Below are 22,215 nucleotides of genomic sequence, written 5' to 3'. Positions count from 1 at the left end.
CAAGCAATTTTTTTGCATTTAGCACAAATCGCAAGTCGCAAGAGTTGGCAGGGTTAGCAGGCCCCACAGCAAGAAGAAGAAAAGAAGAATCCATTTGTTTTGGTGAAATAGGACATGTGCAATTTTAGAAGGCAGTGTTGCATTCAAAACTTGCTTTGCGTTGTTGCGTTTTCGGACACCCCACTTTAATTCGCGCATCAATTCTATTATTTTTATTTTATCCATGTTGTTCAAATGTACTTTTACTGAATGAAGATGTCTAATGTATCAAGCAGAGCTCTGGATACGGGAGAAATTTGCCGATTTTGCTTATCAGAAGATGGTAAATTTGTATCTATTTTCAAGGAAGACGATCTCCGGGATGAGGACGAGAGGCTCCCGGTGGCTGCAAGGATCATGTCTATCACTGCGGTCGAGGTAAGTTAGCTTTTTCATGTGTCGAATGTAATCATCAAGATAGTTTGAGTATTTATCGCGCCACTTTGCTGGCGAAATACTATCCGTATTACGGATATTTGTAGTTCGTGACCTAGTGCAACATGGCCACTTACCCGGGGTGCCTTCCTTGCGGTATCCTCAACCCCCACCCTCCTTTCACCCATTTTGTTTTTGGCCTAGCAAATTTCGTTTCGCATTGTCTCTGAACTCGTAGTTATTGGATGGGTCAGTGTACTTTACTATTAATTTTATTTGCCTTTTTTAAATCGCACAATTCCAACAACACCGAGATTCTGAAAGGAGTTGCATTATTTCGGAATCTCGTGCCGGCGGGGGTGGGATAGGAGGGGATGCTATTTGTGTCTATAGGCGACGACACGGGATGCATGGCATGGACAGTGGAGTGGCCTTTAGGCAATATGCATGATCCACCCCCATGTCTTATACCTTGTCAACCTTGTACTTGTCAGCCTTACCTATCAAAAACCACATGCACACATGTTAAAAAAATATTTTCTGCTCAAATTTCTTTGAAATAAATAAAATTCATATTCATTAAAATTAGCACTATATTTTTCTCTTTTTTTTTTTCAGGTAAATGTAGGTGACGGCCTACCAGAATTGGCTTGTCAAAAATGTCTAGAAATGCTTGACCAAGCTTTCCAATTCAGAGATCAGGTTGAAAGAGCTGATGCTGTGCTACGCCACCACTATGGGCGTTTGTGGCCTGAAACAAATCCACAGCTCCAGGTAAACTAGACTTTTTATAGAAAAAAAAAACAGACATCTGATAAATAATGAAGTGACACTATTTGATATGCAATTTGGCCCCACAGAAATTATTAAAAGAGGATCAAGTTGTGAAAAAGAATCTAAGTGTTGACTTTCCATCATCTGAAAATGAAAATGACCAACCAGAAGCAGCATGTGTATGTGATACAATCTACATATATTATTGTTGTACCTTTCTTTAATCCCTGATTTTACAAATCAGCTTTTTCTTTTTTCCTAATTTTTTTATTTTTTAATATTTTTAAAAATTAGGTCGTAACTCTAAAACAGGAACAGGATGAAGGAAATGACGAAAGCCAATCTCCAAATCCGTACGATGATGAATATGACGAACCACAAGATTACACTATGGATGATGAAGATGTATGCAAATTTGGAGATCTTGTGTCAATTTGTTAGCTAATTTTGTTTTGGCTGTGGGTAACCTTGTCAAATATTTTTATCCTACAGGATGATGGATGCAAACTGGAACCTGAGGACTTGACAGAGAGGCCATCAATTTTAAGCCAACCATTTGAATATTTAGAAAATATGAAACAAATGTTTCAAGAACAGCAGGAACCAATATCTTTGGCTGTATGTACCCTTATCCAATTTCAATGCAGTTTATGATGCCCTGTTAACTGAATTCTTTATCATTGTTTATTTTTACTCTTTTCTCTATTTCAGCTACGAGAAACCCAAAACACAAGTGCTCCAAGAATTCAACCATCACCACTAACCATTCCCAACATTTCTGTGTCGCTCATCCGTAAGAACAATATTGTTCGAGAGGCTCAAGCACAAGCTCAGGCGCAGAATCAAGCACAAGCCAAATCCCGTCGTTGGCGAAAAACAAATGAACCATGCACTATATGTGGAAAATGCTTTAAAGATAGGTTTGCAATGAAAGTTCACCTCCGCACTCATTCTGGAGAGAAGCCATTTGTCTGTATGGTCTGTGGCAAAGCATTCCGTCAGAAGGCACATTTAGGCAAACATAGTTACACTCATAGTGCCCAACGCAAACAAAGCCAGCCTCATCCTATAGCACCTGCTCCTTCATCTCAAAGAGCACAGAACAGTCCACCGCTAAGTCTCTCACCCAATCACTTGGCCTCAAATATGTCTGCTCAGTCCCCTGCTTCCAACATGTATGCTCTTGATTCTGCAGATGTGAAGGCGAAGCTTGCTCGTCTTAGCACCATCCTGCAAGCTAAACCTGCACCCAAGCTGGAAATGCAACCAATTACTGTCCCAATTCCTGTGCTTCCGCGTCTTCAGAAACACACTGCCCAGGGAGTCACTATGTCGCCTCCTCGTCCAACTTCACCTCTTTCGGACCAAGGGTCTCCCTCCTCTCCTTCTGAAGAAGCACAGACAGAGCCATTAGCTCTTGTCCCCAAGACCATACCCCCGCCCATCCTGCCTAAGGTTGGTCAACCTTTACTCCTACCCAAGCCTATGTTAAGTGTTCCTCAAATAACACCTAAGGCTGCGCATGTAAATAACACATCGCCGTCTGCTGTCGCATATTATGTTATGGCAAATGGGTTACTGCCACCGAATGTTATTGTTGGGAATGGACCTGGCCTCAAAAAGTCGTAAGTTGTTTAGTTTTCTTTTAAGTATTTGATGACGGGTCATTTATGCTGCTCAATTTTACTTTTAAAGTTGTTATTTCTTTTTTTCTCGTTTCTTTTTTTGCAATGCTTGCACTTAAACCAAGCCAATGAGTTGGGTTTGTTTGTTCAAATGTTAACATTGCAGAAGCTGCCTTGGACAAAATGCATTGCATTTTGCCAGGTTCATAATGTAATTTGATGTCGTTCACCTAAGTTGGTAAGCAATTACCTGTTCTCTCTGAGGGGATATAGGTTTAAATATCAGTTAAATTCTACAACCCTTCAATTTCACTCTGTTTTAGAATTACTATGTTTTCAAATTCATGCTAAGTGGTATTTTACAAGCAATCCTATCCCCCCCATTATTTTTCTTGTGTTCTTGGGTGTGTCACTTCTCTAAGCTGTCTAGAAAGTGCTGTCAATTATCTGTAAAGGTATACAAACAGTTGTGATTTTAATTTAATGTTTGCCTATACAGTGAATTCTGAATAACCTCATTCTCAATTTGGTAGCATGATTTTACTAGTTATAGATTTGGCTGTTTTCTTTTTATATTCTTTTAAATTTTGTGGCATTAATGAAAGGTATTATTTTATCTTTTCAATGTATTTATCCTATGTGCCATGATCAATCATCAGCATTTTGAGATCGGTCATTATGTTCCTCTATAGCAAATAAGTCATTTAAGTCAGATATATGAAATTTCTTTTCCATTTCCTTTGCATTGTTTTTGTTCTTTTCCGTTTAATGTGTAAGTGTTGTTCTTTACTGATGGAGCCTATATTACATTTTTATCCCTCCTATTGGAATCTGTGGTATAACTTTAGTGACTGATGTTCTATTATATTTAAAGTTATCCATAGTATTCAATCTATTTATTGCCTCCTTTTTCAAGGAAGAAATCTTGTGTGCCAATGTCAAGTCAGTTTTAAGTAAACGTTGGTCTTGTTTATTATTTTTGTGTATGTGTACAACTGTGCCTATGTTTTAAGCTGTACATGTGTGCCAACGTGATCTTAACTGAGTGTGGAAGTGGACCACTGTCTAAGTCTTAGTATTTTACATAGTTCAGTATTGTGTAGGAGTGAAGTTGCCAGTTATTGTTGCTCATTTCTGATAACTCAGTGTTTCAGAACGCAGTTTGCCACTTGAGACGGTCTGCAGGTTGTTATATTGTGGGTATTTATTGCAATATAGCTTGTGTCCTATCTGTCGTCGGCAGTCAATATGTGTGGCAATCTGTGATCATGGGCATGTTCCTATTTGAGACTTCCTTCTCATATTTTTTTAAAACTGCAATTTTGCAGATTGTTAGTAGGAGTATATAAGTTATCCGAAAGTACTTTAGTATATTTATTTTCTTATCTATATTTGACTGTCACTTCCTGAATACTGACAATGATTAATGTAAGTAATGTCATAGTAGCTTATTTATTTTAAATTCATGACATTTAAGCATTGTATTATTGTCTTAACTGCATGCTGTTATGGAAATCAGATAATAGACTGAAGTATTGATTACAGACTGATATGGTAATATAATTTGTTTATCAACTTTTCAACTAGGAAGCTGTAGTGCTTATGGTATGGAAGCAACTAAGGTCTTTTCTGGTTTTTCCAGATGGAATCCAGAATTGAGATATAAATCAATTGGAAAAGCATGATGTGATTCCATAATTTTATTGCTCAATTTTTCTACATTCTGATGATTTGCCCATTTTCTCACTTTTCTTTCAGTTTGAAAACTGTGGGAAACTTTTTTCTTTTTGTCTAGATGCACTGCTATTTATATTTTTCATGATAAAAGTTAGTATGAGCTGTGTGTCTAGTCTTTGTGGTGATAGTCTTCTGTGTTGACGATTTCTTATTGAGCAATACTTACCGGTATTCAGTGCCCGCTATACTGATACCTAATTCATGAATATGTCTATTGACATTATTTTTCAATCCTCTTGATTGTACAGCCGAGTGTTAAAGATGTATGTGCTGTACATGATTGTGATAACTGAAATAATTGGTTCCTGCCTTTACTCCTACAAGACTGGTAGTTGTATGAATGAAGTTGTTGAAACTTCTCAATGTGGTTGCATTCTTTTCCTTAGTTACAATATTTACATGGCTGATCTTCAGTTTTTTAGCTTGTAACAATTTTGACTGAACTGGTAAATTTTATGGGAGTCATAATTATGTTATGTATTATGTAGTAGGTTCAAGTCTTTACTTATTGTGTTCAATATATTACATTTGCTGAGTGCCATAAGAAAGAGATTCTTAACTTATCTCTAGGTGTATTGCATTTTATCTTTTTGTGAAACTTGCCTTGACAAGATTGAACTGTTTTAAATTGTATGTGGACAGTCAGTTTTTGTGAAGGTGTCTCATGTACATGTATGTAACAACTATGACGTGAAAGCACACTAGTGTAATTACAAGTAGATTTTTCTTTGTTATTATCCCCATAGTTGCGTTTTAAAGAGATGTATTTTATAATCTTTGATGTCAGTAATGGACTTTCCGATATAAAATACAAAAGTGTATGTTTTAGTACTGACAGCTTGGAACATGATTTTGTGAATGTGATATTACTGACTGGTGCCCTGATGGGACAGACACGACGCGTCGTGTTACCCGACGCGTCAGATATTCGTCCGATATGACGAAAATCCGACGAAAACTGTCCAAAAATTGTCGTATTCGACCAAAACACGACTACGACACGTCGTATTTTGGTCAAACATGACAATAACACGACAGCATGACGAGAATACGACGTCGTGTATGTGACAGATGTCCGACGTCAGCCACGCGACGGGACGCCTAGCGTCGTATCTGACCAAAACACGACGTCGTATCTGCGTTGGACACCCGACGTCAGCTTCAGTGTCTACCCGACTGGATACCTAGCGTCGTATCTGACCAAAACACGACGTCGTATTTACGTCGGACACCTGACATTAGCTTCAGTGTCTTCACGGCTGCACACCTAGCGTCGTATCCGACCAAAACACGACGTCGTATTTCCGTCGGACACCCGACGACCCGACGTCCGCCCCTTAGCCGTAGCTGACCAAACAATGTCGTCGTGTTTTCGTCGTATCTGACTAAAAATACTACGTTTTATACAACCCTTAGCTCTCGCTGCTGATCCCATACCGCCAATGAGTTATACTCTAGACGATGTTGCGTCCTGATCAGTGAATTTACAGGCCTTGTACCTAGAAATGAACTCTAATTTTTGACGATCTTCGGCAGCGAGACGTACTCCTAGATTACTACGGAGTTTATCATCGCGGCCGAATACTATCTACACTTGTAGATTAAGCTCCTGAATACTGGAAAGTCCACGTCGTGTTTCCGTCGCATAAACCACGTCGTGTTTCGGTCGGATACGACGCTAGGCGTCCAGTTGCTTACGACGTCGGCGCATTAACGACGTCGTGATATGGTCTGATACAACGCATATCTCATTAAATTGGTCGTGCTATCGTCAGGTTTGAAAGGTAGTCGGACGCATCGTATAAGACGACGCGTCGCATTTTGAAACAATACGACACCTACACGACTTAAACACGACGCGGTATAACGTCATATTAGACGACTTTAAGACGTCGTGTTTTCGTCGTATTCACGTCGTGTCGTCCCATCAGGGTGCCAAAATAAACATGTAACAAGTTGCAGTGTATGCCTGATTGAATTTTTATTGACCACCAAATCAGCCTCCTTGTCCCATTTAGAACTTGAAGAAAAGGTTAAAAGGCGAAATACTTGTACGGATCTCTCTGGCGGCCGGGAATGGGCTCGGGAAGGGAAGGCTGGATCCTATTCGAAGAACGCGCCTTGCCGCTTCGCGCAAACGCTTCAGCTTTTGTGCACAGTGCGCTCTGGCGGTCGACTCTTGAAACACTTCCTCGAGGAGGAGCCATTTCTGTGAAAAGATAGCTGATTCAGGTTTGTCTCGGTTCGCGCCCTCCAATTTCCTATGTAAATGAGGTCGAAATCATAGTTTGGCGACTCGGTAACTTAAGCCCCTGTATTCTACCTCGTACTTTCAGTGAAAACAGCGTGTTTGCCGCCATTTTTCCGAAATGGATGGTGATCAGACATCGGTCCGAGTCGTGGTACCGGACATTTCCGAACAGCTAACGAACAAGTCCGATGAACAAGTCCGTGGTTCTTTGGCCTCGGAAGATCACGCTAACACCGTTTCTGTTACACAAGTCACGGTTCCCGTATCATCTGTGCCCGTATCGCTACCGGTGGGTTCCTTGATTGGAGTTTCAAGCTCTGGGACTTTCAATGTCATCACTTCGGATCAATTGCAGGTGAATTGGAGGAATCCAAGATGGCTTTCTTTCTGCCTTCAGTAGCCGTTGATGCATTACATTTTGCATGCCCGGTGTATGTCCACACAATTTTCTCGCAATGTTATAACTACGATTTCTACTCAATTTTTCATTTCAGAGTAGTCGTCGCGATTGTGTTTAGAATTTCATTCTCTTTTTCTGTTGCACTTTATTATTATCTGTAGTTTTCTATGAAGGCTTTGTAAGTTTTGCACTTCCTTGTGGTACTTTCCACTAGTAGCAATCCAAAATATTTTCTCAACCCAAACGTCTTTTGAATTGTTCATTTTCTAAAGTAGTTCATCATCCCTTGTTCAACTTAACATGCAACATAATGGGTCATCACAGTGCAAAAATATTTTATTTTTCTTCCCTTACTTTTGTAGATTCTCTTAATATTCCAGCTCATCTATGTTCATCTGTGGGACATTTTTCTCTGATGTTCCGTAACGTCCTATTTTCTTACAGCTTAAATTTTTTAAATTGTGCCTTACACTCTTCTTTCTACACTATTGGATCGGATCCTTACCGCACTTAAAAGAAATTTGATGCTTGTATTTAAAATAAAGTAAAGGGGGATTTACAATTGCTACGCAGCAAGCATATCTTTAATGCTAGGAAAATGGTCAGAACAGGGCGAGAGAGGAGTGAAAGGGGACTTTGCGAGTTTTTATTTTAACCCCAGCTACACTTGCTGCGTTGCTATTGTAAACCTACCTTCTATATTGTGCATGTTAGTTGCATGGATCATCTATAATCACTTTTCTTTTTTGTGAATTCTATGTGAAGTTAATAGAAATCTGTATTAATTGTTTCAGCTTGCTGGCTCAGGAGATGTTAAGCAGGTCCTATGTGGCACACTTATATGCGAAGCAGAATCAGAACCAGAAAAAGATGAGGAGTCATCAAGAACTTGGGTAACATAATTGCAGGCTATCAATTGAGCTAATTTTTTCAGTTGTGTATTTGTCTTAAGTGTACCTGATTGCCTGCAGAATGGTGACAAAACGGCTGAAGTATCTTTGCAAGAAGATGATCAGGGAGACATGGATGCACCAAATACTTCCCAATCTTGGACAGATTATGCTAACATGTCGATTTTACCTGTGAGATGCAAGGTAGTAAAATGTTTTAATTCCAGTAGATCAAAATTTACGCTTTCCAATAGAAAACTAATAATGAACTTAACTTGGTAGAACACCAATGCGGAGCTTCACAAGAACAGGTTTGGGTCAGGAGGCAGAGGAAGATGTGTCAAACTCGGTGCTCAGTGGTATACACCTAGTGAGTTTGAAGCTCTGTGTGGGAGAGCATCCAGCAAGGATTGGAAAAGGAGTATCAGGTGAGACTTCTTTTTTATCCACTTACACTTGCAGTACGCTAGGTGTAATTGGTTTGTGGTCAAAAAATGGATTTTAGAATTGATTCCAGATTTGGTGGCCGGAGCCTTTGGACATTGATAGATGAGGGTGTGCTAACTCCTCATGCTACAAGCTGCACATGTTCTGCTTGTTGTGATGATGAAACAGCTGTATGTTTCGCTTTCTGCAATGTGTGTGATCCTTGAGTTCAATTCTTTTAAATATTGTAGGTTTTTCTTTCAGACTGGACCAGTTAGGTTGTTTACTCCTTATAAACGAAGAAGACGAAAGGATGGAGAAGATAATGGGAGAAGTCAAAAGATAAAGTTGGACATTAAGGGAGAGCACAGTGACGAAGATGGAGGTGAGACGTCAGCAAAGGAATCATCAAACCGCACACTCAGCTCACATTTTGGTAAACTAAATTACAATGTGTTCTGTTGCATGAGTGTACGGTGTGTATGACTTCTTTAGTTGTAGATTTTGGCTTAACTTCTTCATTGTGTATCTTTTATTGGTACAATGCATGCCATGTGGAAACATATTGTTCTAGTATGTCCACATAGATTTTACTTCCTCTTTTCTTTTGTTGTTGTTTCATAAATTTATGTTGCTTATAGATAGTATTGAAGAACATTTTGAAGTAGTTCTTTTTCTTTCTTCTCAATATCTATTTTGAGTACAATATCTATCTTTATCTATCTGTACTTTTTCATTTTCTCTATTTTAATTTCAATATTTTTTGTTTCTCTTCTTCATTGACAACTCAAAATGGAAACACTGCTTTTCAGATACTATTATATCAGATGCCATCATGGATGACAAGGATGCCTCCTGGCAAGGTGGACAGTTCAATGCCTCAGTTTCAAGCACTTCTGGAGGTCAGGCTTCCCAGACAGTTACTGTCATGGCACCTACCATGTTAACAGCCCAAACAACTGTTGATCAACTCCAGTCTGCTCAAGAATATCAAGTTTCAATTCAATCTCAAGTCCGAACACAAGCCGCTCAGTCATCATCTAGTGCATTCCACAGACTAGATGACGTAAGTGCTAGTTCAGGTGTTGTTTTGATACGGATGTGGTTTCTTGTACTTTCTATATCTTTCCTCTATCTTTTCAGATTGCAAGTAAAATGCAAAAATTAACCAACCAATTTCGGAAAGCTGTAGAGGAAGCGCGGGAATTGTGTCGTTTAGAGAAAGAACAAATTAGTAGAGAAAATCAGGCAGTCATTGAAAATTCAGTCGCCAGGTATTTCTTCACTTCATTATTGCCTCTAAAGGATTTCTGTATTCAGTATTTTTGTCTATGTAGTATGTATAATAATGCAACAAATTTATTCCAGAGCTGTGTTTGAAACTAGGGGAGGCCTACCAGTTGTTGTTGATCCTATAGAAGCAGTAGGACTAGAACCAACCACAGGAGCCCCAAGTACAGAAAGTAATTCCGATACCAAAAAGGTAAGTTAATTTTTAATCGTTGTCAAATATTCTCCTTCAACTGGGCCTCTGATTCATAAATTGTTTTGATCTAATTGATGTTTTATCTTTTGATAGTGTGCCAACTGCAACCGAGAGGCGTATGCAGAATGTTCTTTGTGCCGTAGGACTCCATACTGTTCAACTTTCTGCCAACGGAAAGATTGGGCGGGACACCAAGTGGAATGTGTTAGAACTGCTAGTGCAGAACAGAATGGTCAGCAAATAATGCTGATAGTAGAAAGTTCAGAGCAAGTGCTTGGCCATACCGAATAAATTTTGCTTGAACACCCAGCCCACAATTATCAGCACTCAATGCAATTGTTTTGCAAAATATCATATAGCTGGATGTGAAAACAATATAAACTTCAATGAATTAACGTAGTAACCGATGTATTATCATTATCCCGCAAAATTTAGATCTTTTACCTGTAACTGTACTGCATTTCCAATTTGGGAATTGCTTTTCAGTTTGTATGGCTGTGCTGAGTGGTTGATTGAATTTAGACTGAATGTGATGAACAATGCTGCTGGACTGGATGTAAATAAGTGCTTGACTTATCATTTCTGTAGGTAATTGTTAAGTGTTTGTATAAAATGTTCCCTTGTCATCAGTAGTAGCTAACATTTTAATGAAAAGACTGGTTATCTTTCTCAAGAATAACCTTGTATCTGTGCTTTTCCTGTCTTATTTATTGAGTCCAATTTTACTATTATCTACATTGATTTATTTTGTAATTGTCAAGAACTTTACTGCAAACTTCTTTTGACACCGATCTGTTATTTCATATCAAGAAATTCAATTTTAAAGTAAGTCTAGTGATTCAGTGATGCAAATAGTCCTTAAGTTTATTGTACAATTTATATTTGATTTATGAAATAGAAAGAAAATTGAGCTTCTGTGCACACTTGCATTTACAACACTGTGTTGGAACTCTGCTCTTTCCTTTTAAGTCATGAATAAGGCTTATCTGCTTACCCTCTTTCTTAATGTAACTTGTTGGAGTTACCGGATTGTTTCCAAATGATCTCTAATCAACATATTTGCTTAATTGTCTTTTATTTACTTTTTAGCTGTCATTTGTCATTAATTAAGTTGATTAAATATTATACACAGTTTATGGGAATGTTTGACAACCTGTTCAAACTGGATGTATAGAATGTTTCCTCTTTAATTCATTTTGCTTTGTCAGGTGGTATTTATTGTTTAATAAAATATCTTCCAAATTTCTTGTAATTATTTATTCTCATCATATCATATGCAGGATTTAAACTGGCATCAGTCGAAACCATGCATTACTTAAAGTAATAATATTTATACATTTGCACACTTATTTACAATTTGGAATACATTAGTTTTGCACAGCCAAGTCGAGTAACTGCTCCGCCTCGTCAATCACTTCTGGACGTCGGCCTCCCTCCCTGCAGCTTCCTGCTCTTCTCATCCCCCTTCCCAAGCCGCCGCAAGGGAGCGTTGACAATGTAGGGCCAACATGCTACATGGATGGAACCTCCGCCGTCGCGAGCCCTGCTTGGCGCGGAAAGGGTGACCAATCGGCGCACAGCATTCATTCAGCACTACCGAGCCGAGCGCTCAACTCGCCGCGGTGAGGTGAGGTTCCCCACAATAGCAGCCCTACAGGACGCCATCGGCCATCTCCTCGCCACGATGTAGAGATGATTCTACGTCGTGCTCCTCGCCCACGTCTATTCCGCCAAAGAGTTCGGCGCGGCACTCCAACGCCCCATCAACAAGCTCTCACGGGGATCCTGCACGATGCACGACCGACAGCCGACAGCTCCTCGCGGCCTTCGGAGGTTGCACGGTTGACCCCTGCGCGACCAGCCTCCTAGGCCTGGCCCAGGGCTGGGTGATGACCCCACCTACCTCTAGTGGACAAGAGCTCTCTCCCCGATGGCGTCCACCAAACAAAATACACCGACGACATCCGCTCTCTTCGCCCGGACCTCCTCAACGGACGAAGTTGTCGCCCGCCTGCAGCGGCAGCGTGCCTCCGCGACGACGGTGCATCTCTCTGCCCCTCCACGTCGACCTCCAGACCACGCTGGCCGAGACAACCATCCGGGCGCAAGTAGAATATGCTGCTGGTCTGCGATCATGGTCTCACACGCCCCACAGCAGCTCCCGGTGAGCCACTGCCGAGGCCACTGCTACTCGCTCCCCCGCCGCCTCTGGACTTCCCCCATGCCTCCCCTCACGCTCTCGTCCTCTCCTCGGCCTCCGGAGCCAAGTCTACAGCGACCTTCATGACGGCCTCTGGTCCGGCACCCGTGTCGTCGCGTCGCTACTGACGGCTTGAAGGCCGTCACGCCGGACGGGCCTTCCTTCGGAGCCACCATCCTCGACGTCACCTCTGCGACAAACGCCATCCTCAGCGCGCAGCCTGAAGCCTCTCGCCGAGCTGCTCGCCCCGGCCACAGCTGTCGCCCAGGTCGCAATCTAGCCCACGCAGGATGTGGTTGTCCTCACAGACAGCCTCTCCTCCATCAAGGCCATCTCCGTGGTTTCAAGGAGCCCGCCACCACCGCAAGGTAAACCATCATCATATGCGTAGGCTACGTATCAGCCAGCCACGCGGCCACTCCACAACATCTACGCCGTGTCGCAGGCGCTGCCTCGGCGGCTTGCCCCTTTTGCCACGATGGTCCTGCTCCTGCCAACCGCCTCATCGGTGATTGCCTCCTCACTCACCTCGCCGACACCACTTACGCCCTCGCAAACCCAAAGGGCGTTAACGGTGATTAAGGAGCTGCTGCGGTGCAACCCGCCCCGCCCGCAGCTCCGGTTCTAATCCCGACCTCCTGCCCCATTCACAATAGGCCACACAAAAAACTACTACAACTACTTGCACAGCCAAGTAAATCTTTCCAAGAAAAAAATGTCTTTCCTTGTCTTATTGCCTTAAAGTTTTTGTTGTTTTTTCAATCTAGGAACGTCGCATGCAGAGCATTGAGTTAATTTCCCAAATGATGCGTCTCATTGAATCTATCACTTCTTTTAAGTGCTTGTTTTTTAGTAATACTTGCTGCAAAATATCAAAGAGAAAATAAAGTTAGTTTGAGAAAAGTTCAATAGGGTACAATTGAAATAAACAAATGTCACCTCCATAATTTCTCTTCTTTCTTCACATGCCATTCTGTAGGATTCAGACATTTTCCGCTCATCTGCTTTTTGATCCCACTCATCCCTCAGAGGAATGAGGCTCTAAAACAATGATTAATTGTACCCTGTTTAATGGAACCAAGTCCAAAATCTGCTAAATATGTTTCAGGTAGGCAAAATTTATCACCTCAATATGCATGTATTCCATTCCTTGTAGTTGAGCATTTTCATTACACCTTGTATAGATCATGCCCAATCTTTTAAAATTTTGCTTGATGTGGATCAAAATTTCCTGAATTTTATTTTTTCTATCATTACAAAGGTTTGCTCCAGGAGTACCATTTGGTGGCTAAAATTGAAAAACAAAAAAGTTAGGTCAAACAATTACAAGCACAAGCCTGAAGTATTCACAAGAAGAGCATAAACCAGAAAACTTTAATATACTGAGCATTTCTAAACCCATAATAGGTGGGATGGCAAACTGTGGGGAATAGAAAAAGAGGTAAAGAGTGACCAAATTGTGGGCAACAGTATGGTGTGACTTTGTCTAATGTGGAAAAGACTTCTAGGGGTGCGAATCCATCAAAGTGAGACCACATTGACATCCCATCCCCCTCATCAACCCTGGAAATAGAGCATTCCGGTAAAGCTGATATGCAGAAGAATGCAGGGAACAAGAATACAGAAGTCACCATGATAAAGCATAGCGATTTCTGTTTTCTTCTTCCCCGCATTCATAAACATTTAAGCTTTACCGGAATGCTTTATTTGAATTAAAATTGAATAAATTTAAGCATAATTCATCGAACAGGGGTGGCCTCTAGCTTACACCTACAGGAGCAACTAAAAAGGCAAACCTGTAGTGCTTTCAGAAGGGTGAAAACTTCAGTCATCCTTGATACGATTTCTTGAACTACCTCCATGCCATAACGACACAGAGCAGCAGTATTGATATCTGGTTTCTGTGCAGGCACAGGAGGACCTCCTTGATTCTGTTCTTGTCCAGAAGATGTGACAGCTACAACTGCTCCAGGATTTGGTATGTGGTTGCCACCGGGCTGTGCTGTTTGACCGACACCTTGTTGAGCAACTTGTTGTTGCCCCTGAGGGGAAATACCTGGTCCAACCTGAAAACGAGACCAATCAAGTATTAAGTAGGTCCAACTTTAGAGGCATGTTGGAGAACAAGCAAGAGGCAGGTGCCCCTAGAACAAAAATATTTTATTAACTCGTTAATTAACTTGTTTACCTTAACTTGCTGCTGCATTTGCATTGCCATTTGAGGATTCTGCTGCTGCATGTTTGGAACTGATTGCTGTACATTGCCTCCCATGTTATAAGACTGCGGACTCACCATACCTAGAGAGTTAAAAGAAAATAAGTGAAACCGGAAAGGATTTGAAACAAAACTTTAAAAGTTGTGAAAAGATATACAGCAAACTAACCTTGTTGGGCCGGCCCCATCATATTGCCCATTTGAGGTCCACCGACAAACTGAGAACGCATTGGGTGGTTCGGATTTTGCTGTCCCATGGGAAAGTTCCCAGGAAAGTTATGTGGTGGACCAGACATGATTTCGCTGAAGCGATAACAACAAAAGAAATATAAATTATTGAACAACAACTATCAAACAAACCGCAAACGCAGCGCACCTGTGAATAACGAGTAGAGTGGGGCGCATAAGAGATGTTTATGTTATCGGCACAGCACGGCCGCAAACGCAATGTTAATTTTTCATATATATTGTGGCGTAGTATGAAAAAACCGTCCACGCAGAAAGAACGTAAACATCAATAGCCATGAATGAATGAATGAACAGCCGGTTCTAAGCAAAATATTGCAGAAATTATGGACTTCTTACCCGAAATCAAGCGGAATAATCAATGAAACCTGTTCTGATTTCACATTTGGCTTTCTGCCAGGTATTTTTCCATCTAAGTTTACGTTGCCGGGGTGCCTTGAAAGTACTTGAGGCCTAGTCATTTTATTTTGGGTACATCAACAGCATTTTGGTTTTTAAAACTTTTGTGGCTGGCTTTGACATTTGTCATAAATTTGGCACTATTCAAATTGGAGTAATTTCGCATCTCTAGAATGGTTTACTAGAAATTGTGTAAATTAACTAACGTTTCCCCCAAATACTTAAATGAATTTTACAAAATTTTGTAACATTTATAAAATTTCTGTTACTGATAATTAGGTTGCAACCTAACAACACATTTTACCTGAGCCATTTCTTGTTTCAGTCTCAAGGAAATGAACTCTGCAAAAGTCACCAGGGAATTTAAAACAGGTTTTCAAGAATGGGATACTGTTTTTCCAATCCCAGGTTTGATATGAAAGTTTGGAGTTGTATAGAAATTTTGTTAAAGATTTTCTCTTAACGTATAACTTTTTTTCCTTAAAGCAACTTCTTACAAAGTATCAGCAGTCCTGGCATTTATTGTTGGGACTCTCGTTTTCTCCAATTCCGCGAATGGAAATTTTGTCTTTGATGACTCAGAGGCTATTGTTAACAATCGCGATGTACAACCTGAATCCCCTTTATCCAAGCTCATATCAAATGACTTTTGGGGAACACCTTTAATCCATGACCGTAGTCACAAATCCTATCGGCCAGTTACTATTTTAACTTTTAGGTAAGGACATCCTAAATTGTGGTAAAAATATTTTTTTTAAAGCACCATGACAAGGAATTTGTTTTGTTGGGCAGGTGGAATGTGCAGGTGTTTGGTGGTCTTCATCCATTCGGTTTTCATGTCACAAATATTTTTCTTCACGGAATTGTGTCTGCTCTCATAGTGCCAGTGACCAATAATCTGTTTGGAGGCAATGCTCCCCGTATGTCTTTTCTGACATCTCTTCTATTTGCTGTTCATCCAGTCCATACTGAGGCGGTATGTTTTTCCATAGTGCTTGAGTCCTCATAAAATATACTCAACATTTAATTTGTTTAAAAATATTTTCAGGTGGCTGGGGTTGTTGGAAGAGCTGATTTGCTGTGTGCTTTCTTTAGTTTTTTATCCTTTCTTTCATATTCAAAAGCCACAAAAGAGGGCACATTATCAATCAAACTCAGCATAAAATACTTGATATGCAGCATATTCTTTTGCTTTCTGGCTTTGTTCAGCAAGGAACAAGGCATAACAATATTGGTATGTATTTTCTAATCTCTCGCAAATTGACATGTCTGCATACTCCTCTAAATGGTTTGTTTCTGTATTTTTTTAGGGGATATGCCTTGCCTATGATGTCATAACATTCCACAAGATTAATGTATATAATTTACCTTTGTTGGTGTTAAATTTATTTTACTGCTGTCCTTCTGGAAAGTCAAATGTGAAACATCAATCAGTGCTTCCAGGACAATCCAAAATTTGCTGTAGTAGGCGAATAGAAAGTCAACACCTATTCAGCAAACCATTCATTATTCGCTCTTTGTCACTGATTATAGCTGGCCTACTTCTATTGTATGCACGGTGGTATGTAATGGGTTCCAAGCCACCTGTCTTCCAGCAAGTTGACAATCCTGCATCATTTGACAAAAATTTTTGGACAAGGGTAAGTATTATTGTATTCGACATTAAACTTGAATTTAATTCTCTGCAGTACTAAGTCTATTTGCTTCGTCTACAGGTTTGGACTTACAACTATTTGTATTCCCTGAATGCTTGGCTCCTCTTGTGTCCAGAATGGCTAAGTTTTGATTGGTCCATGGGTTGTATTTCTTTAGTATCCACTTGGTTTGATCCTCGGCTGCTTGCAGTTGCAACGTTTTGGGCCACTTTGTTTGGTTTACTTTGGCGTGGGGGATATTACTCAAATGATAAGCTTGGAAGGTACTTTTCTAGATGAAATTTTCTAAAATCGGCCTCATATCATTAATTGCCCAATTAAATATTTTATTTTTCAGGACAATCACTATGGCTGTAGCAGTATTAATCATTCCATTTTTACCAGCATCTAACTTGTTCTTCAGAGTTGGTTTTGTCTTGGCAGAACGAGTTCTTTACTTACCATCTTTGGGATTCTGTATGCTTGTTGTTTTAGGCATGCAGGTCGTACTTAGCACTAAACCAGAATATAAAAAGGTATAGTTGACCAATAACAGAATATAGTTCAATTCAGACACAATATTTTGAGATGACTTCTTTCTCTAACATACAATTTGTTTTTTCAGACCCTTATGATAGCTTTTACTTGTACACTTTTAGTATTCTCTGCTCGTTCCATTTATAGAAGTAATGAATGGCTTCAAGAGTACACGCTCTTTAAATCTGCATTGGCAGTATGCCCACTAAATGCTAAAGTACACTACAATGTAGCCAAAAATGCAGGTGACATGGGAAACCATAAGTTAGCAATAAAAGAATATGAAATAGCTTTGAAACTGCATTCTGAATACGACCAAGCCATGAATAACTTGGCAAACATATTAAGAGATGAAGGAAAGCTTGATGAAGCAGAGTCACTGCTAAGAAAAGCAGTTAAAATTCGTCCTGACTTTGCTGCTGCTTGGATGAATCTTGGCATAGTTCTTGCTGCATTAAAAAAACATGAGGAGGCTAAAGTTTGCTACACCACAGCCTTGCTGCACCGATCTCAGTATCCAGAATGTTTGTACAATCTAGGCAACCTCTATTTGGATCTTAAAAATACTAATGAAGCATTAATGGTTTTTAAAAAGGCTGTTCAGCAACGCCCAACATTTTCCATTGCCTGGAACAATATGGTGATAATGTTGGAGTCTATTGGTATGTTTCCCCAGAGTTTTTAAAGTTCACTTAAAACCTGTTACCTAAGAAAAAATCACCAAAAGTTATTACTTGCAGGAAAGTTAAATGATGCCAAGGTAATTGCACTAGAAGCCCTCAAATATCTACCTAATGATGCTGGGCTACATTTCAACCTTGCCAATACACTGGGAAAAATGAATGAATTTGAAGATGCTGAGCAGCATTTTAGAGAAGCAGTGAAGCTAGCACCAAACAATGCCATTTATCATTCAAATATGGGAGTTCTATATCATCGCTGGAAGAAGTACAACCTTGCAGAATCAAAGTACAATGACGCTCTCAGTTTTGATCCGACTCTCAAAAGTGCCATGAATAATCTAGAAATGTTGAAGAAATCAAAGATGAAGGCGGTAAAGTGGAGAGTAGTGTGATGTACAGTTTAAATTTTTTATCTATTGTTGACTATGGACTCCAATAGGAGCCACTAGGAATAAAAAAATTTTTGATTACTATAGGAGTACCTGTGTCTATTGTTGTCTTGATGATCAGAAATCAATTATACAAAAATTCCACCCAACAATTTCACACATACAACATTTCCATAGAGCTTGGGACTATGACAGAATTTAGATTAGCAGTAAGAAATTTTCGTAAAGAACAAATTGAGCATGACATGACATTAGAACAAAAATAAGAAATGATTAAAACAACAATAAGGAATAATTACAACAAAAACAGAGAATTATAAAAACAAAAATAAGATATGAACTATACATTAAGAGTATGAAATTTATAAAATATGTGAATGAAACTGTCAATCTCCTTTCACTTTCTTCCTTCCCTTTCTTTTATCTGCCTTTTTCTTTCTCTTTTTTGGTTTTTCCTCCTCTTCTGCATCATAGCTCCCATCACTGCTTCCATCAGTTACTGAGTCAGAGGTGATAAAACTATCATCAGATTCACTTTCACCTGGATTAAAGTTGTCCGATTCACATCCAGAATTAAAATCTCCATCGTCATCAGAGGGAATATCTTGCATGTCAACTGGCAAAAAGGAACAATTTAATTTAAGTAAGAAGTGAAGTTTACATTTTATTAGTTTCTGTGTTTTCAGTAAACTTGCCTGGTCTTGCAGTCCTTTTTCTAGGTGTATCATGTCTAAAGTCACGACGGTGTTGAGGATTTTTGCGGTAGCATGCTGATCCATATTCACAAAGGGGACGAACATCAGAGGTAGAGGTAACTGCATCATTTTTGGGAGTATTTGTGCCAGAAGAGTCACAGTAGTCTGAGTCTCCAGGATGAGCAAATTCTACTTTGTGCTGTGGGTTTTTTCTGGTAAAGAAAAGAATACATGGATAGATAAGCTAGAAAGCTACTACTATTAGATTAAGATTGCATTATTGAAAGAATAAACAAGCATTATAATTTGAAAATATACAAAAGACAATTTAATTTTATACCTGTAGCAGGATGAACCATAAAGGCAGGATTTTCGTGTAGCAGGTGAGGTCAGTACAGAAGTACCTGGGCTGACTCTAGCTCCAGCATCAGCTCCCACATCTTTCGCAGCGTTGTTCCGGCTGTTAGGTGTACAAGGTTTTGGAGAAACTAAATTGTCATGTTCATCTTTGGCTCTTTCATAGATACTCCTAGAATGATCCATATTCATACTTGTGCCATGCACGTCACTATTACTGATATTTTCATCATCAGAATTTCTGGAATGTCTTTCAGCCTCACAATTTTCTTCATCTTCACTAAGACTATCAGCAAAACGTTTGGTAGGAGTCGACTTATCACGCTCATCCTCCTCTCCATCACTGAGGTTGTCATTAGAATATCTTAAAGGGGGAGCTTCTTTGACTGCAATGTCACACGAGTTATCCTTAAAAAGACCATTCTGAGGATTGTTCAAGGAAGAACCATTCACTGCAGACGAAACCACAGGTGATTTGGGGCTGCTCACACCATTTTTACTCAATTCTGTGGTGACTGTGTTGGAGTTATTAGATCCTTTCATCCAGGCAGGTACTTTTCTTTTCCTGTTGGTCAACATGTTCTCTGAAACACGAAGGGCATTTATTTCCTTAAAACCAACAAGCCAATATAACCTTATAGACCATCATAATCACAAATTATTTTTGAAATAGACGGAGTGGAAAATAACAATAGGTAGGTGAACATCTAAATTTTAATTTTTACCTTGATATGTTTTTTGCTATATATCAGACGAAACAGTTTGGCACACGTCAGCTGGACCAAAGAAGTAAACTTGTTTATTTATTTATTTTTTGATAAAATGTTTACCTCGTATTCTCCCGCAATTTCTCTTCTTCTGTCATCTGTCAACAAAGACGGGGTGAGAGTGGGGGGAGGTAGTTCCTTCGCGCCACTCCGCGGTTGACGCCGCCGGGCCGTCGCGTCGGTCGGCCCCAAAAGTCTTCTAATACCTTTTCTTTTCCCGTTTAATTAAAGGGCTTGTGGCGTGAGATAGATGGAAATAAACGCGACTCTGAAACTGTAAGAACGCAGGAGTAACTTGGACCCTGGTGCCTGCACAGTCGTGCGCACGTTAGCCGAAGTTAGTTGCAGCAGACACAAGCACATGGGGCTAGCACGGAGTCGGTCATCCATGGAGTCGGTTCAGCAGCGACGAGGGGATTGGGGGTGGAGAGCGGGTTGGTTGGCCGGCCTGCCGAAGCCCCGAGCGAGCGGCGTGGTCACGGCGTGGTGTGGGGCTCGTCACTAAGCCCGCCGCTGGTGGTGACGGTCCCCCGAGTGTGAAGCCCCTCGAGGCCCTTCACGGCGAGGGTCCCCGGCCCCTGGGCTGGGACCGGCGCAGTCGAGGGCCGAGTCGGGGGGCGCGAGCCACGGGAACAACGGCGACATGGACAAGGAAGGTAGTATAATATATGCAGGTGGTGGACTGTTCGCCAAAACAAAATAGAGAGAGGGTTTTTGTTCGTTGCGTATCAGTGACGTTGAAGCGACCAAGTTTTGCTGAAATTTCGTTCGATGGTCGTCTGCCCCCTCCAGCAAAGAAATATTTGAAAATTTTGTAAATATTTGAAAATTTTGAAATTTTTTGAAAATTTTGAAATTTTTTAAAAATTTTGTAAATTCCAAATTTCTTAGTTTTTTTGAATTTTTGTGGAACACTTGTGATTAAATTCTCTGCCGGACTTGCAGGAGTGGCGCGCTCGGGCGCGCACCGCTACTCGGACGGCTCCCGCTACGCCGGCGGCTGGAGCGAGCGTGGCCTGAAGCACGGGCCCGGCCGCCTCGCGCTCCCGGACGGCACCCGCTACGACGGCGGCTTCAAGGACGGCATGTGCGCCGGCGTGGGCGTCATGGTCTTCTCCGACGGCGCCAAGTGAGTCTCGCGGCCACAGTACTTGTTGTGGCCGGCCAGGCCAATCAAAACCCTCCCAGCGCAAACAGTCATACCAGGTGGCTGATTAACCCCGCTCACTTCTGTAGTTATGCTGTACCGCACGCACGAGTGCGGACGGGTTGCATACTCTCTCGTCTCGTAAGGCGCCGTGGACAGGGGCGATAGGCAAGCCCACCCGCACTCGTGCGTGCGGTACAGCATAACTACAGAGGTGAGCGGGGTTAATCAGCCACCTGGTACATATAGTATCAAAGTCATCGACATCATAAACAAAAATCATTGTTGAAGCAGAAATTATAATCTTGAATAACGTCACCGTGTTTGTTTCGTGTTTTTTTTTTTTCAAGGGGTGGGGGACTCATCTTGCAAAGAGGAGGCCAAGGACCATTAAAACAATTGTCCTGCTGCTTGTATAAGAAACGACGACACGAGACATTTATTTTTACAGTGTGGGCACCGAGCAGAACAAACGACGTGTTGTGTGGTGGTTGTTGTGGTGGTGGTGGTGGTGGTGGTGATTTGCGAACACGCCCAGCGCCCGCGCACGGCCACAAATTAGATAGCAGGGAAGGGGCAGAGAGTGAGTGAGATTGCGCGAATGAGCCTACCTCCCCCCCCCCCCGGCGCAAGCCCGGCGCAGGGAATGTGGGCCAATTTACAGAGCGGCGCGGGCGCAAGCGCCCTACGAGGCGGCGGGGGCGCGGCGGGCGCGGCGGGGGCGAGAAGGACGGAGGGGGGCCGGGGGTGGTAGAAGGTGTGAAGGTATGGAAGCACAGGGGCCCCGCTCGGCGGCGCGGGCGGCGCTCGCCGTCTAGTTATTCATTTCAGTGGAGGCAGCAGCACCATCCGTCACAAATTAGTTCATAAAGTTTTGGTCATTAGTTGCGCGCAGCTGCAAGTCGCAAGAACGGCGGCGGCACTTTGGAAGGGGGAAGAGGGG

The 22,215-nt window shown here is 41.3% G+C and overlaps 6 protein-coding genes and 1 long non-coding RNA gene across 10 annotated transcripts in view; 4 read left to right on the top strand and 3 right to left on the bottom strand.

Annotated features, from left to right (window-relative positions):
- The first annotated feature begins 68 nt into the window (after positions 1–68).
- Positions 69–5,431, top strand: LOC113211720 (uncharacterized). Its single transcript, XM_026430191.2, has 6 exons — positions 69–417; positions 1,033–1,188; positions 1,275–1,367; positions 1,483–1,593; positions 1,681–1,806; positions 1,900–5,431. The coding sequence occupies exons 1-6, from the start codon at positions 250–252 to the stop codon at positions 2,815–2,817; spliced, it is 1,572 nt and encodes a 523-aa protein (XP_026285976.1). The 5' UTR covers positions 69–249; the 3' UTR covers positions 2,818–5,431.
- A 1,075-nt stretch (positions 5,432–6,506) lies between these two features.
- Positions 6,507–7,021, bottom strand: LOC113211729 (uncharacterized). The gene is made up of 2 exons (XR_003303690.2): positions 6,874–7,021; positions 6,507–6,759 (listed from the first exon to the last, which is right to left on the bottom strand). It is a non-coding gene; the product is annotated as an uncharacterized LOC113211729 (long non-coding RNA).
- LOC113211719 (deformed epidermal autoregulatory factor 1) lies at positions 6,799–11,245 on the top strand. Of its 4 annotated transcripts, none has more exons than XM_026430187.2 (10): positions 6,799–7,156; positions 7,996–8,094; positions 8,173–8,295; positions 8,374–8,519; positions 8,597–8,708; positions 8,782–8,953; positions 9,330–9,583; positions 9,661–9,791; positions 9,886–10,000; positions 10,097–11,245. In XM_026430187.2, exons 1-10 carry the CDS (start codon positions 6,920–6,922, stop codon positions 10,292–10,294), a joined length of 1,587 nt encoding a protein of 528 aa, XP_026285972.1. In that variant the 5' UTR covers positions 6,799–6,919; the 3' UTR covers positions 10,295–11,245. The 4 variants fall into 4 exon arrangements, with proteins under 4 accessions (XP_026285972.1, XP_026285975.1, XP_026285973.1 ...); XM_026430190.2 differs by having other exon boundaries at positions 6,920–7,090; XM_026430188.2 differs by having other exon boundaries at positions 6,920–7,156; positions 8,609–8,708.
- A 1,670-nt stretch (positions 11,246–12,915) lies between these two features.
- Positions 12,916–14,818, bottom strand: LOC113211726 (mediator of RNA polymerase II transcription subunit 30). The gene is made up of 6 exons (XM_052268598.1): positions 14,588–14,818; positions 14,392–14,501; positions 14,000–14,269; positions 13,330–13,491; positions 13,143–13,244; positions 12,916–13,065 (listed from the first exon to the last, which is right to left on the bottom strand). The coding sequence occupies exons 1-6, from the start codon at positions 14,712–14,714 to the stop codon at positions 12,967–12,969; spliced, it is 870 nt and encodes a 289-aa protein (XP_052124558.1). The 5' UTR covers positions 14,715–14,818; the 3' UTR covers positions 12,916–12,966.
- Positions 14,819–14,901: 83 nt separating this feature from the next.
- On the top strand, positions 14,902–18,396 carry LOC113211712 (protein O-mannosyl-transferase TMTC4). The gene is made up of 10 exons (XM_026430177.2): positions 14,902–15,064; positions 15,389–15,471; positions 15,550–15,781; positions 15,856–16,039; positions 16,112–16,297; positions 16,374–16,703; positions 16,779–16,981; positions 17,056–17,233; positions 17,323–17,896; positions 17,975–18,396. The coding sequence occupies exons 2-10, from the start codon at positions 15,399–15,401 to the stop codon at positions 18,307–18,309; spliced, it is 2,295 nt and encodes a 764-aa protein (XP_026285962.1). The 5' UTR covers positions 14,902–15,064; positions 15,389–15,398; the 3' UTR covers positions 18,310–18,396.
- LOC113211713 (aprataxin and PNK-like factor) lies at positions 18,397–20,248 on the bottom strand. Its single transcript, XM_026430178.2, has 4 exons — positions 20,084–20,248; positions 19,342–19,942; positions 19,002–19,213; positions 18,397–18,922 (listed from the first exon to the last, which is right to left on the bottom strand). The coding sequence occupies exons 2-4, from the start codon at positions 19,935–19,937 to the stop codon at positions 18,693–18,695; spliced, it is 1,038 nt and encodes a 345-aa protein (XP_026285963.1). The 5' UTR covers positions 19,938–19,942; positions 20,084–20,248; the 3' UTR covers positions 18,397–18,692.
- A 381-nt stretch (positions 20,249–20,629) lies between these two features.
- The window catches only part of LOC113211715 (MORN repeat-containing protein 4 homolog), a 3,379-nt gene continuing 1,793 nt past the window's right edge, over positions 20,630–22,215 (top strand). Inside the window, 2 exon segments of the mRNA XM_052268590.1 lie at positions 20,630–20,781; positions 21,071–21,258. Coding sequence (XP_052124550.1) covers positions 20,769–20,781; positions 21,071–21,258 — 201 coding nt within the window. The 5' untranslated portion in view covers positions 20,630–20,768.

The sequence above is a fragment of the Frankliniella occidentalis genome, unplaced genomic scaffold (assembly GCF_000697945.3).
Source record: "Frankliniella occidentalis isolate FOCC.00 unplaced genomic scaffold, Focc_3.1 Scaffold72, whole genome shotgun sequence".
NCBI classification, from domain to species: Eukaryota; Metazoa; Arthropoda; class Insecta; order Thysanoptera; family Thripidae; genus Frankliniella; species Frankliniella occidentalis.
Note: the sequence above shows the minus strand (reverse complement) of the source record. Positions and strands in the feature narration are given on the sequence as shown.

Excerpts from the sequence above, each read along its gene's own strand:
- LOC113211720 (XM_026430191.2), top strand. The coding sequence starts at position 250 with ATGAAGATGTCTAATGTATCAAGCAGAGCTCTGGATACGGGAGAAATT. Across the intron at positions 1,189-1,274 it reads AAACAAATCCACAGCTCCAG|AAATTATTAAAAGAGGATCA; the intron begins GTAAACTAGACT and ends TTGGCCCCACAG. Across the intron at positions 1,807-1,899 it reads AGGAACCAATATCTTTGGCT|CTACGAGAAACCCAAAACAC; the intron begins GTATGTACCCTT and ends TCTCTATTTCAG.
- LOC113211719 (XM_026430187.2), top strand. The coding sequence starts at position 6,920 with ATGGATGGTGATCAGACATCGGTCCGAGTCGTGGTACCGGACATTTCC. Across the intron at positions 8,709-8,781 it reads GTTGTGATGATGAAACAGCT|ACTGGACCAGTTAGGTTGTT; the intron begins GTATGTTTCGCT and ends TTTTTCTTTCAG. Across the intron at positions 9,584-9,660 it reads CATTCCACAGACTAGATGAC|ATTGCAAGTAAAATGCAAAA; the intron begins GTAAGTGCTAGT and ends CTATCTTTTCAG.
- LOC113211726 (XM_052268598.1), bottom strand. The coding sequence starts at position 14,714 with ATGTCTGGTCCACCACATAACTTTCCTGGGAACTTTCCCATGGGACAG. Across the intron at positions 14,502-14,587 it reads GATGGGGCCGGCCCAACAAG|GTATGGTGAGTCCGCAGTCT; the intron begins GTTAGTTTGCTG and ends TTAACTCTCTAG. Across the intron at positions 13,245-13,329 it reads TGGAATACATGCATATTGAG|AGCCTCATTCCTCTGAGGGA; the intron begins GTGATAAATTTT and ends TCATTGTTTTAG.
- LOC113211712 (XM_026430177.2), top strand. The coding sequence starts at position 15,399 with ATGAACTCTGCAAAAGTCACCAGGGAATTTAAAACAGGTTTTCAAGAA. Across the intron at positions 16,704-16,778 it reads ACAAAAATTTTTGGACAAGG|GTTTGGACTTACAACTATTT; the intron begins GTAAGTATTATT and ends CTTCGTCTACAG. Across the intron at positions 16,982-17,055 it reads TCAAATGATAAGCTTGGAAG|GACAATCACTATGGCTGTAG; the intron begins GTACTTTTCTAG and ends TTTATTTTTCAG.
- LOC113211713 (XM_026430178.2), bottom strand. The coding sequence starts at position 19,937 with ATGTTGACCAACAGGAAAAGAAAAGTACCTGCCTGGATGAAAGGATCT. Across the intron at positions 19,214-19,341 it reads TATGGTTCATCCTGCTACAG|AAAAAACCCACAGCACAAAG; the intron begins GTATAAAATTAA and ends TTTCTTTACCAG. Across the intron at positions 18,923-19,001 it reads AAAAAGGACTGCAAGACCAG|TTGACATGCAAGATATTCCC; the intron begins GCAAGTTTACTG and ends CCTTTTTGCCAG.